The sequence below is a fragment of the Catharus ustulatus genome, chromosome 31 (genome assembly GCF_009819885.2).
Source record: "Catharus ustulatus isolate bCatUst1 chromosome 31, bCatUst1.pri.v2, whole genome shotgun sequence".
Taxonomy (NCBI): domain Eukaryota; kingdom Metazoa; phylum Chordata; class Aves; order Passeriformes; family Turdidae; genus Catharus; species Catharus ustulatus.
The window spans coordinates 3,503,001-3,516,065 of NC_046251.1; the positions used below are offsets into that span (position 1 = coordinate 3,503,001).

General features: G+C 64.1%; 2 protein-coding genes across 5 annotated transcripts; both read right to left on the bottom strand.

The window, feature by feature from the left end:
• Positions 1-466: 466 nt before the first annotated feature.
• SPRYD3 (SPRY domain containing 3) lies at positions 467-6,734 on the bottom strand. Of its 2 annotated transcripts, none has more exons than XM_033083148.1 (11): positions 6,631-6,734; positions 5,531-5,794; positions 5,179-5,254; positions 4,980-5,104; positions 4,454-4,589; positions 3,996-4,184; positions 3,316-3,465; positions 2,970-3,027; positions 2,183-2,302; positions 1,954-2,108; positions 467-1,395 (listed from the first exon to the last, which is right to left on the bottom strand). In XM_033083148.1, exons 2-11 carry the CDS (start codon positions 5,779-5,781, stop codon positions 1,261-1,263), a joined length of 1,395 nt encoding a protein of 464 aa, XP_032939039.1. In that variant the 5' UTR covers positions 5,782-5,794; positions 6,631-6,734; the 3' UTR covers positions 467-1,260. The 2 variants fall into 2 exon arrangements, with proteins under 2 accessions (XP_032939039.1, XP_032939040.1); XM_033083149.1 differs by lacking the exon at positions 6,631-6,734 and adding an exon at positions 6,517-6,617.
• A 433-nt stretch (positions 6,735-7,167) lies between these two features.
• On the bottom strand, positions 7,168-13,037 carry MFSD5 (major facilitator superfamily domain containing 5). Of its 3 annotated transcripts, none has more exons than XM_033083139.2 (2): positions 12,979-13,037; positions 7,168-9,428 (listed from the first exon to the last, which is right to left on the bottom strand). In XM_033083139.2, exons 1-2 carry the CDS (start codon positions 13,000-13,002, stop codon positions 8,082-8,084), a joined length of 1,371 nt encoding a protein of 456 aa, XP_032939030.1. In that variant the 5' UTR covers positions 13,003-13,037; the 3' UTR covers positions 7,168-8,081. The 3 variants fall into 3 exon arrangements, with proteins under 3 accessions (XP_032939030.1, XP_032939031.1, XP_032939029.1); XM_033083140.2 differs by lacking the exon at positions 12,979-13,037 and adding an exon at positions 10,598-10,670; XM_033083138.2 differs by lacking the exon at positions 12,979-13,037 and adding an exon at positions 10,105-10,311.
• Between the last annotated feature and the right edge of the window lie 28 nt (positions 13,038-13,065).

A 13,065-nucleotide genomic window follows, 5' to 3' on the forward strand; every position in this document is an offset into this window, starting at 1 on the left:
CGCAGTGGGCCTCCCCCCGTGTTCACCAGGGTCCTGCTGGGAACAGAACATTGAGGGACCCCCAGAGCCCCCTGTGAGCTCCAACAACACCTGGGGATGCCCAGAACCCCCTGGAGTCCCCTGTGCCAAGGGGGGGACGGGGGGACACACGTAACCAACCTCCCTCACCGTCATCACCAAGGTCCTGAACACCCCCAACCCCCCCGAGACTCCCCCAGAACCACCCCTGGATCCCCCAAACCCTCCCAGACACCCCCAATTCGGGGGAGCACAAGGGGTCCCCCAGAATCGCCCTTCCCACCATCTGCATCACCAAAGTCTACTGGGGGACCCCCAAATTCCCCCAGACACTCCCCAGACTCTCCAAGCCCCCCTTGGAGACCCCCAAAACCTCCTGCACACCCCCAGCTGCCCCCTCAAATGAAGAAGGGGAGGCTGGTAGTAAAGGAGGCACAGGGACACTCCCTGAAATTCTGGGGGTCCTGGGGGAACTCCAATAAATCCACATTTATTTTGGTGTAAGAAATGGGTTTATTTGGGAGGGGGGAGGCATGGGAACCCCCCCCATGTGCAAACGTCAAAGGGGACCCCAAAAGCAGCCCCGCCCCCACCACAGAGCTGGGGACTCTGGGGGCTCCCATGGAATGGGAAGGGTCAGGTTACATTCATGATTGGGGGAACCCCGAATTCTGCCCCCTGCAGCCCCACCGAGAATGAGGAGCGCTGGAAGAGATGGGGGGCACAGGTGTGATTTGGGGGGGGGCTCTAAGGGGTCAGTGGAGTGGGAGGGGTTGGGGGGCTGGAGGGGGTAAAAGGGGAGTGATTTGGGGGGCTCTGGGGGAGCACAAGGGTCACCCACGGTGGAAGGGGCATGACTGAGACCCCCAAATCCACCTGGGGGGGGCACTGGGATGATTTAGGGGTGGGGGCAGGATTGAGTCCCCACAAACATGAGGGTGGGGCAGGAATGGGTCCCCCAAAAATATGGTAGAGGCCATGGCTGAGACCCCCAAAAACCACCTTGGGGGGCAACAGTGGGGTACTTTTGAGGGGTCCGTGGGGGGATTCACTTGGGGAACCCCTCCCAAAGAGCCCTCAAGGGGCAAAATCATGGGGGGGCCAGGAGTGAACCCCCTAAAAACCACCTTGGGGGGGTCTCCACTGCTGTGGAAACTCCCTAAAGTGCACTGGGAGAGCCCGGGGCGGGTCCGGGAGCACCGCAGGGTTTCAGGTGTTGGGGGGCTCCACGCGGGCCCCCCTTTATCCGCTCAGGGGGTGCAGGTCCACCTTGACCCTCTCACCAGTGCTGAGCATGCCCACGGTGGGGAAGAGCCCCCCGGGGGGGACCCCAACCTCCCTGCGCCCCACGACCGTCCCGTTCCGCGTGAAGAACACCTGGGGGGAGCACAAATCGGGGGGGTCACCCTGGTGGGGACACCCCATCCCCCCCAAAACAAAACAGGGTAAAGAGGGCAGTAAGGCAAGGAAAGATAAGCCAAAAGGGGAGTGAAGGTGGGGGTTTGGGGTGAGTGGGGGGTTTTGAAGGGGTAAAACCACACAGGAGGGTCAGGGACACATGGCAGGGTCACCCCAAAATAAGAGGGGAGGGCAGGGAGACCCCAATCTCCAAAAAAATGGGGGCAAAGGGATTGACCCCATGGTGAGTCACTGTAAAGAGAACCCAGTGGGGGTTGCAGGGGATTTTTGGGATGATGGAGGGTCCAGGAGTAGGGCAAAAATAGGTGTGGGGATCATAGACAAACAGAGAGTCATCCTAAAATATGAGGTGGGGTGGGACACCCCAACCCCAAAAAAATCCGAGTGTTGGAGCCCCCAGACTGATTCAAAAGGATCCCAACAGGGGACAAAGGAGAATTTTAGGAGGAGCTTTTTTTGGGGGCAGGAGGGTATTTCAGGACACAGATTTTTTTGGCGGGGTGTCCCCACCCTTACCACGACCTTCCTGCCCTCCTGCTCCTGCTCCATGTCCTCCCCATCCTCCTCTTCCTCCTCCTCTTCCTCTTCCTCCTCCTCCTCCTCCTCCAGGTACATCACGTTGCGCACCTTCACCTTCACCTCGGGGGGCTCCGAGGAGTCATCGCTGTCACCTGGGGCGGGGAAAAGGATGAGGGATCCCCCCCAGGGCCCGCCCAGCCTTCGGGGGTCCGCAGCCCCGCAGTACCTTCGCTGTCCCGGCCGTAATCCCGAGGGAACATGATCCCACAGCCCATCACGTCACCTTTGTAGCAGCGGGGGCCGAAGGGATCCCCGACCCCGCTGCCATGGAACAGCTTTCCATCGTCTGGGGGGAGAGCCCGAATTAGAGGGACCCCCCAGTTCGTGGGGAACCCCCAGACACACAACATGGGGGTACACCCCAAAAAAAGGGGGAGAAATGGGCAGAGAAAGAGGTTAAAGGTAGAGAAGGAGGGGGAATGGAGAAGGGGACAACTGGGGACAGGGAGTGTACAGAGGGACCCCCGACTCGGGGGGGACTCCTCTCATGGGGGTGCACCCCAAAAAAAGGAGAGAACTAGGCCTGAGAAAGGTGGAAGGAAGAAGAGGGTGAAGGGAGTGAAAGGAAAAAGAGGGAGAAAGGAGATAAAGGGGGGAAAAGGGAGAGGCCATGGGGACACCCCCCCTCCTCCCCTGCAGGGCTGGAAACCACCCCTCAGATCTCCCCAAAAAAAGGGAGGAAACTGGGGTGGGAAAGGAAGAGGATGAAGGAGAAAAAGATGGAGGAAGGGAGAAGGGAGGGGTCATGGGGACCCTTCAATTTAGGGGAACTCCCGAGGTCATGGGGGAGACCCCCAGACCCTCATTATAGGGGTGCAACCCAAATTGGGGGAGGGAATGGGAAAGGGGCTTTCAGGGGGAGAAAGAGCAGGAGGAGGTCCCACTAATGGGATCCCGCGTTTGGGGGGGGTCCCGCCCATTCTGGGGGACCCCCCCACTTTTGGGGGGCTCACCCGCATGATAGGCCACTGAGCCCCTGCTCCAGCCAGGGTGACGATTTTTGGGATAATCCTGGGGTGGGGCACAGGGGAGGGAGGTGAGAACAATGTAGGCTGCCCAGACCCCCCAAATGTACCTAAATTTTCCACCCCAAACTCTCATTTATGACACCCCCCTCCAGACCTTTCAGCCCAGCCCCGTACCCCAAATCTGAGCCCCCTCCCAGCCCCCCTTTACTCCCTCTGTAACACCCAGATCCCCATTTTTGACCCACATCCCCCCATTTCCCTGCCCCCCAGTTCTGTAGGTGTCTCCACCCACCGCATTCCCCCTCACCCCAATTCCGAGCCCCCCGCGCACCTTCCTGGCCACTCCCAGGGCGATGTAGCACTTCTCGCCCGGGTCCAGGATCTCCAGCTCGAAGTAGTGGCTGCGGGGGCTGAGCGGCCGCCGGGCCTGGGCCAGCCCCACATCCACGATGCTCTTCCCCTTCCCCACGTACTCCAGCACCTGGGGGCGCGGGGGGAGGGCTCACACACGGGGAAAAGGGGCACCCCCAACCCGGAGCAGCCCCAGATCCGTGCAATTCATCCCCTTCCCCGCCTAATAACAGCACCTGGGAAGGTGTGGAGGGTCACAGGGGCTGAGGGGAGGATCACAGAGGGTTGGGGGGACACACATAGGGGATTTGGGGGCACCCAAGAACCCCCAGACTCCCGATGTCACTGCTGTGACCCGCTTTACCCCGCCCCCGTGTCACGGCCCCCTTTGCACCCCCCACCCCAGCACTGGGGACCCCTCTTGTCCTCTCCCCAAAAATGTCCTTACCCAAACTCCCAGACCCCAATTTTCCTCACTCCATAACCTCCATTTCTGACCTCCCAGCTCAGGGAGGGGGTCCAACCTCCCCCTCCACCCCCCACCCCCTCATTCTGAGCTCCCTCCCCATTTCCCAGTCCTGTAGGAGGCTCCAGGCCCCCCTTTTCCCCCCTCCAGGCCCCCTGACCGTGCCGAACCCCCCCGGGTTCCCGGGTGCTCACGGAACCACAGAGTCGCACGTCATGGAGCCTCCCCCACTCCTCCTCCAGGCTGTCCACCAGCATCGCCCCCCCCTCGTCCTCGGACGGCCCGGGCGGGGGCAGGTGCAGCCGAACCTCCTCCCCCAGCGAGTGCAGCCCCACGGCTGGGAACAGCCCCGGGGGCGACAGGGGCACCCCCAGGCCCCCCACCTGCAATTGAGAGAGTCAGGGGGTGAGGGCGGCTCAGGGACAAGGACACCCCCAGCACCCTCATCTGGGATTTAGGGAAACACCAAATTGGGAAGTGGGGGGGGGTGTTCTGGAGGCTTCAGGGTTTCAGAAGATTTGGGGGTCCTCTCATTCTCTGTTCATTCTTTGTGAAGAATAGCTGGGGGAGGGGCAAAAGGACCCCCCGTTTGGGGGTCCTGGGAGGTTTGAGGATGCCTTGGTGCTCTGGGGCAGGGTGGGGGTCCCCTCACCCTCTGGCCGTTCTTGGTGAAGAAAACCTGGGCAGGGGGGGCCCCGAATGAGCCCCTCTCGACACCGCAGCCGATCCGGTCCCCAGAGCTGCACTTGGAGCCGAACTGGCGCCCCTTGGCTCGGCCACTGTAGAGCCTGGGGCACGCCAAAAACAGAGGGATCCCGAAAATGGGGGGATTCAGAAGGGGAGGGGAGGGTGTCAGTAATGGGAGACCCCAAACCTGGAGCAGACCCCAAATATCGCGACAGGCCCCAGTGCCCCCCAACACCTCCCAGTCCTCCTGCCCCCATGGCTCCCCCCAGGATCCTGACACCCCCAAGGTGCCAACCCTTCAATAGCCTGACAACCCTCTGCCATCGCGACACCCCGACATCCCAAAGCATCTCATCCCTCACCTCACCATCTAACATCCCGACATCTCCCAACATCATGAAATTCCTTAACATCCCAACACCCACAATTATCCCAACACCTCCCCGCTATCGCGACATCCCGACCCCGCCCCCCGCTGTCGTGACACTCACTTTCCATCATCAGCGTGGTAGGCGACAGAGCCGGGCCCCCATCCCGGGGGGTGCTCGAGGCTGTGGCAGTGCGGGACCAGCCCCACGGCGATGGTGCCACGGACCCCGCTGTCCACGATGGACACCTGGGCACGGGGGGGGGTCAGGGCTCCGCACGCCCCCCCGGGACAGCCCGCCCCCCCCGAACCCCCAGGCTCACCTCGAAGTAGTTGCTGTCGCGGGTCAGCGGCCGCGGGGCCACGTAACAGCCGACCTCGCCCGAGGGGCCGCGGTAGCTGCGGGGGGCGGGGGGCTGAGACACCCTCGAACCCCCCCCGGGTACCCCCAGACGCCCCCCAGATCTGTGGGTGCTTCCAGACCCCTCCCACCCCTGTGGGCGCCCCCACGCCCTCCCACCCTCGTGCGTGCATCCCCCTCCTTGGTCCCCCCTCAGTCCCTTTTTTGTGGGTGCCCCCAACCCCCTTCATGTACCCCCCGCCCCCTCCCACCCCCGTGCCCCCCCGGAGCCCCCCAGTCCCCTTTGGCGAGTGCCCCCGGTCCCCCCGGGGTACCTGAGGGTGTCCCCATCCACCAGGATGTGCCGGGCGCGTTCCTGGCAGCGCAGACCCCGATCCCGATCCCGGTCCCGATCCCGATCCCGATCCCGGTCTCGGTCCCGATCTCGATCCCGATCTCGATCCCGATCCCGGTCCCGGTCCCGGTCCCGATCCCGATCCCGATCCCGGCCCTCCCGCACCTCCCGGATCTCCCGGATCCGCCGGCGCCAGTTCAGGAACCTGAAGTGCAGGTTCAAGTCATCCATGGTGGGGGGGCTCCTGCGGGAAGGCAACGGTGGGACCCCCGAAAGGAGGGGGGGCCGGAACCGACACACCCGAAACCCGAATCAAACGTGAACCCCCAAAACCCGGGATCCCCCAACACTGACCCCCAAACACACACCTGGCACCCCAAACACACCTGAACCCACAAAACTTCCCTCTAAACACACCCGATCCTCCAAAGCATACCTGAAAACCTTAAACATACCTGACTCCCGAAAATACACCTGAACTCTCAAACACACCTGATGCTCCAAAATACACCCAAGCCCCCTAAACACACCTGACTCCTTAAAATACACGCAACCCCCAAAACCCATCGGGCCTTCCAAACACATCTGGACCCCCAAAACACACCTGAACCCCAAAACCCACCGCAGACGTCCAAGAACCTTCCTCCCAAACCAATACCTGACACACCCAAATCACAGCTGAGCTACCCCAAAACTTCCCCTCAACACTCACCTGACCCCCCAAAAACCCACATCTGACACACCCAAGTCACACCTGCCAGCCCAAAACTGATCCCCAATCCCAACCCTGACATCCCCCCCATACCAAGGTCCTCCCATTCCGGGGGTCCCCCTTCCCCAGAACCCCCTAAGCCCCCCTATTCCCCCCGCAAGGTGGCCGCTCCCCCCACCATGGGACCCCCCAGACCTCCCCAAATCCCCCCAATTCCCCTCAGGACCCCCAAATCCCTCCCGTATTCCCCGTACCGGGATCTTCCCGTCCCCCCCTGAGTCCTCAGGGCCCTTCCCAATCTATCCCAGACGCCCCCAGACCTCCAAATCTTCCCCAGAGCCCCCCCGGGCCCCCAATGCCCCCCTTACCGGGGGTCCCGCCCCCTCCATGGGCCGCGCTCACATCCGGGTCCCGCTCGCTTCCGTCTCCCTGTGCCCGCCCACTGTATCCCGCGGGCCAATCGCTGCCCTCCGCGCCGGGACTGACGGCTCCCTCAGCCAATCGGAGCGCGAAGGGGGGAGAGAGGCGGAGCCTACCGAGGAAAGCGGGGAGTGCGCCTCAAGGTCACGTGATGCTACGGGCATGGGGCGAGAGGCTCAAGGGCGCCCCCTGGAGGACGGGGAATTGGAGCGGACTGGGGAGTTACTGGGGGGAATGGGGGCAACTGGGGAAACTGGCAGGAACTGGGAAAATGATGGGGAATGGGAGGATTACTGCAAGGACTGGGGGGAATTGGAGGATACTGGTGGCACTGAGGGGGTTCAGCTTGGGGTCAAACCAGCGCCAGGGTCATGCTGGGGACGTGGCTGGATTGGGAGTCACTGGTTTGAACTGGGGGTGCCCTGAAGGGGTTTCAGTGGTCCCCCAGACCAGGGTTTGGGGGATGGGAGGACTTCACAAACACCTCTATTGGGTGGGTTTATTAGAAATGAATTAATTAATACACCCTCACCCCCATGACACCACACGGGGTTAGTCACAGGCCACACCTGGCCTGATGTCCCCATGTCCCCTCTGCTGTGCCTTGTAGGAGGTGGCACTGTGACCTGTAACAGCTCGGGTGTGACCTGTCACAACTTGGGTGTCACCTGGGGGCATCCCCATATTGTCACCCAGAGCTCCTGTGTCACCGTCAGGGTGTCGCAGTGTCGCTGTCACCGACATTTCATTATGGGGGTGATACTGTGACCCGCCACAGCTTAATGTCACCAGTGGGGTGTCCCGGTGTCACTGTTATCCATAGCTCAGCCATAGGGGTGACACTGTGACCTGTCACAGTTCCTTGTCATCATCACGGTCTCCCAGTGTTATTGTCACCCACATTGTGGGATGACACTGTGAGCCACCACAGTTCAGTGTCCTCAGGAGGTGTCCCAATCATCCACAGTCCATTGTGGGGTGACACTGTGAGCCACCACAGTTCAGTGTCCTCAGGAGGTGTCCCAATCATCCACAGTCCATTGTGGGGTGACACTGTGAGCCACCACAGTTCAGTGTCCTCAGGAGGTGTCCCAATCATCCACAGTCCATTGTGGGGTGACACTGTGACCCACCACACAGGGTGTGACCCACCACGGGGTGTCTCAGTGTTTCTGTCACTCACAGCTCAGCATGGGGGTGATATTGTGACCCCATCACTGTCTGGCGACCCCACGTGCTCTTCCCGTGTCTCTGTCCCCATTAGAGCCCAGTGTCCATGTCCCCGTCACACCCCAGGCTTCCTGTCACATCCTGGTGTCCCCTCAAACCGTCCCAGTATCCCCCTCACACCCAGGTGTCCCTGCTGAGCTGACCCAGCGTCCCTGTCCCGGTGTACTTGTCACTCCACGGTGTCCCCCTCGAGCAGCCCCTCATCCCCCACCCTCAGCCCCTCGTCCCCCTGGGTGGTGCCCAGGATCCCCCCGGCTGCCCCCAGTGCCACCAGCGCCGCCAGGGCCGCAGCCCCGAACACTCGCCCTATCCCCGCAGGGTCCCAGGGCAGTGCTGGCAGCACCAGTGACACCCCCAGGCTGAAGGGCAGCCGCAGCCACCGCACTCCTCCCGCCCTGTCCCCTCCGCGCTCCAGCCGGCGCCGCAGGAACGCCATGGTCGGGAAATAAATCCCGCAGGAGAGCTGCAGCAGCAGCACGGCAAGGAAGTCAACGGTGGCAGGCAGCGGCATTGGCAGTGCCAGGACCAGAAGGGCCAGCGCCAGGAGCAGGATGGAGCCGGGCAGGAGCCGCAGTGGCTGCAGCCGGAGCCTCCCGGTGACACCACGCCGGAACAGGGCTGAGCCTGCGGCGCTGGCAGCTGTGAACCCTGAGAAGGCGATTCCCAGCGGGATCCCATGTGGCTCCAGGACAGGTGTCCAAAGGAAGGCGAAGATGAGTAGGATGCTGTCCACGAGGGCCTGGACCAGCCCCAGGAGCAGCGCCCGGGGGTCGGACAGAAGGCCCCGAAGGCCTTCCCCACAAGCCTTACTGCAGGGCCGGCTCTTCCCGTAGTTCTCATCCCAGTTTTTCCCAGCAAAGATCCCCGAGACTGCCAGGAAGGGTACGGCCACCAGGAATGGGGCCACAGCACCCAGCGCCAGCCCCTCAGCCAGCAGCTCGGCTACCAGGCCGGCTGCCACGGCCAGGCCGCTGTTCCACAGGGCCACGCGGGAGAAGGTGTTGGGAATCCACTCGGCCGGGAAGTCATGGCGCTCCAGGTGCTCGTGGATGTACCAGGACTCGAAGGCGGAGAAGAGCAGGGAGGTGCCGAGCCCTGCCAGGACCCGGCCAGCTGCCAGCGCCAGGAAATCCTGGGAGAGCTGCAGCAGGCAGGACACGGAGCACAGCACCGAGGACAACACACAGGACTTTTTCCGGCCAAGCCGATCCACAAAAACACCGGAGACAAGGCCGAAGGCGACATTGGAGGCGAAGCCGCAGGAGTAGAGGGCAGCGATCTGGCTGCGCAGGAAGCCACGTCTCTGCAGCAGCTGGAACAGCAGCGGGCCCTGCAGCCAGTCTGCAGCCAGAGCCGGGAGGTATCCCAGCAGGAATTCCCGCTGGAAGAGGCGGAAGGCCGGGTTGGATGGTGAGGGGTGGCGCGGGGGCGGCTCCAGAGCCAGGCAGATGAGGAGGAGGAGGGCGAGTGCGGAGCAGGGCAGCAGGAACATGGTGGGGAGGGGGCTCAGGAGGGCCTGGGGAGGGAAAAAGGGGGATCAGCACTCAGAGGAACCGGGAGAGTCCAGAGGGATCACCCAGAGGTGCCCAAACCCCCCAGACTGCCCATGGATTCTATAGGGACCCCCCACCCCAAAGGGACCCATGGGGGAGTCTACAGGAACTCCCAGCGCCTAAAACAAACTACGGGAGGTTATAGGGACCCCCAGCATCGCAGACTCGGCACAGAGTTCCCCACAGCTACTCCACAGGCCCCCAGCACCCCTCCCAAGCCCACACAGACCTCACCCAGGCCGCACAGAACACCCAGAGACCCCAAAGCCCCAGCAGAGTTCCCCACAACCCCCCACAGACCCCCATACTCCCCAAGAGTATCCCCCACACACGCTCCAGATCCTCCACAGGCCCCATATAGGACGTCCACAGACTCCCCACAGGGTCCTCATACAACCCCCACATCCCCCATAGGATCCTCGCCCCCCCAAATCCTCCTTAAGCCGCCCATATACCCCCTACAGCCCCACATACCCCCTCCACTCTCCATCGGCCCCTCTCTACTCCCCACAGCCCTCCCCCGCGACCCCAGAGTTGCCCCATAGGACGCCGCAGACACCTCTCAGACCCTCCAAAGCCCCTCCACCCCTTCTGACAATCCCCGGGCCCCTCAGGACACCCCATGCCCCCGGTCCCCACCAGCGTCACAGCTGCCCCGCGGCGCCTCCGTGGAGCCACTTCCGCTTCCGGTCCCCATGGGCGCCGCCATGCTGCCCGTGTCACGTGACACACACCCCCACACGGACGCCTCCCCCCCAGGTGTCCCCAGAGACCCCCAGGGACAGCACGGGGAGTTATGGAGACAGCCCCCAAAGGGACTCCCAGACAACCCACCGGGCATTGGGAGACCCCCCAAGTACCTCCCAGAGAACCCCCATGGGGGGTTTTCGGCATTCCCACCCCAAAGAACCCCCCGCACGCCCAGACATACCGTGGGGGGTTTGTGGGGACCCCCGCCCTCAGAGACCCGTGCAAAGACCCTCGAGCAAATCCACTGTGCAAAACCCCTCCGTGAACCCCCCTGGGGTGACCCAGCCCCCCAGAACGCTCCCGTGCAATTACCGCGGTTCCCCCCCGTGAAACCCCCCTTTGGTCCGTAAAGGGGGGGTCCCCCTGATCGCCCCTCACTCACCAGCGCTCCGGGGGTCTCTGGTGGGGCGCCGAGGGGGCCGGACCCCCCTCACTTGATACTGAGGCGGGGCCGGAGGGGGGCACGGCGCGGGGGGGGGCAGCATCGGGAGGAGGGGCGGCACTGGGGACACGGGCGGGGGTGACACGGGGACGGACAGGGCGCGGGGTGACACTGGGGGCAGGCGGGGGGCGCGCAAAAGGGGGAGCAGCAGGGGGGGCGACAGGATGGGGCGTGATACTGGGGACAGCAGGACGGGGGGTGACAGGGCGGAGGGGGACACTGGGGGCAGCAGGGCAGGGGGTAGCACTGGGAAAAGGGCGGTGGGGGGTGACACTGGGGACAGGGGGGTGGGGGGCACCAGGCGGGGTGGCAGGAGGGGTGACAGGGCAGGGCGCAGCAGGATGGGGCGCAGCAGGGCGGGGGGCAGGGTGGGGGGTGGCACTGGGGACAGCAGGTGGGGGGTAAGCACAAGGGGCAGGGCGGGGAGCAGAAGGCGGGGGCGCAGCACGCGGGGAGGTGACAGGGGGGGTGACAGCGCGGGGAGGTTCCCCCGCGCCGCCGGGACCGGGGTCGCGGCCAGCCCAGCCCCATGGCCGAGGCGTCCCCCCCCACCCCGCACCCCACGGCTGCCCCCCCCCCGTCCCCCCCGGGGATTTACCGGCCAAAGCGTCTGAGCGGGGGGAGCGGGGGGGGGGGGCACGTGGCGGCACTCGTGGGTGTGGGACACGGGGACATGGGGACACCGGGGACATGGGGGACAGAGGACACTGGGGGGACGCGACTGGGGAGGGGAAGGAGTTATGGGGACATGGGGCAGCATAAGGGACACGGGGGCCGTGAGGTCATGGGGAGACACGGGGGACATTGGGGTCACCGGGTTATGGGGGTCACAGGGGACACGAAAGACAAGGGGAGACGTGATTGGGGTGGACTCAGGGTTATGGGGACTTGGAGGGCACGGGCATTGCGGGGGGATGCTAGTGGAGGGGACACAGGTTGGGGACATGGAGAGACGTGGTAGGGACACGATTTGGGCTCACAGGAAATTATGAGGACATGGGGAGACATACGGGGGATACACGGGGGGACACAGGGACTGGGGGAGACACACGGGGGGCTCCCAGCGTGGCGGGGGCGGGGCCGGGGCCGCACAAAGGGGCCATTGAGCCGTCGCGGGGGAGGGGCCGGCAGAGGAATTTCCACCCAAAACTTTTTCCATGAGCCCATTCCCGCCCCTCCCCCACTCCAGCCCCTTCCCTTTCCCGGCCCGGGGAAAACTCAAGCGTGCGGGGAAAGAAGGGGGGTGTTTACACGCGTGTCAGGGCATGGGGACGCATGCGTGGCTGTGTGACATGCAGGGACACACCCCGCACACGTGTCCCCCTGCCCAGACATGCGTGTGCAGGCTGGAGGCTGTGTAAAGGTGTGTGACACGTGCAGTGACACATGATCACCCTGTGTAAAGGTGTGTGACTCGTGCAATGGTCCCTTGTACGGCTGTGTTACTTATGCAGAGCCCCAGGAATGCAGTCGGGCAGACGGTGCCGGCACAGCCCTCGCACACCCGGAGACGCCCAGGCACACCCAGACACACCTGCGCGCACACACTCGCCTGTACACCTGGATATGCTCACACGCACCCGTGCACAGTACACACACACTGGAGGAGTGACAAGGGGATTGGAAGGGACTGGGAAGGATTGAGATGACGCGGGGGACTGTGAGAACTGGCAGGACTGGGAGGAATTGAGGAGTGACAGGGAGACTGGGAAGGGCTGGGGAGGTGACAGGAGAGCTTGAAAGGACTGGAAGAACTGGGAGGACTGGGAGGACTGGGGAGACGGGTGACATGAGGACTGGGAGTGCACGGGGTGGAATTGGGAGGGACTGAGGAGGGCGTAACGTGGGGACTGGGAGGACAGGGAGGTGCTGGAGGCCACAGGGGCGGGGTCTGGGTGTCCCCTCCAGGGAAGGGGGACACACACGTGACACGTGTGTACGCGGCCCTAGGCCCCGCCCACTTCTCAAATCCCCGCTCATTCCACATTCAGCCCCGCCCACGATTCCCGCCCTCTGCTCAGACCACGCCTCATTCAAATTCAGCCCAGCCCCGCCCCCTTCCGCCCGCCCACGAGACCACGCCCCATTGCTATGGGGCTATTGCCACGCAAGGTCCCGCCCCCTGCAAGCCCCTCCCGGTCAGACCCCGCCCTACCCTGAGGCGAGCCCAGCCCCAAGCCCCGCCCCTGTCTCCGCCCCCACATTCCAAATTACCCCTCCCCTCCAAGCCCCGCCCAATTCCCCCTCCCGCGCATCTCTTCGCACCGAAGCCCCGCCCCCCGCGCAGGCCCCGCCCCCAGGCCCCGCCCCCGCAGCCGCACCCTCCGGGGCCGCTCGGGGCCCATCGCGACGGGGGCCGATCGCGACCGATCGCGGCGGGGCGAGGGGCCCGGGGGGGGCCCGGGGCC

Excerpts from the sequence above, each read along its gene's own strand:
- SPRYD3 (XM_033083148.1), bottom strand. The coding sequence starts at position 5,781 with ATGGATGACTTGAACCTGCACTTCAGGTTCCTGAACTGGCGCCGGCGG. Across the intron at positions 4,590-4,979 it reads TACCACGCTGATGATGGAAA|GCTCTACAGTGGCCGAGCCA; the intron begins GTGAGTGTCACG and ends GGCGTGCCCCAG. Across the intron at positions 2,303-2,969 it reads CTCAGTGGCCTATCATGCGG|ACGATGGAAAGCTGTTCCAT; the intron begins GTGAGCCCCCCA and ends CTCTCCCCCCAG.
- MFSD5 (XM_033083139.2), bottom strand. The coding sequence starts at position 13,002 with ATGGGCCCCGAGCGGCCCCGGAGG. Across the intron at positions 9,429-12,978 it reads GCCCCGAGCGGCCCCGGAGG|GCCCTCCTGAGCCCCCTCCC; the intron begins GTGCGGCTGCGG and ends TTCCCTCCCCAG.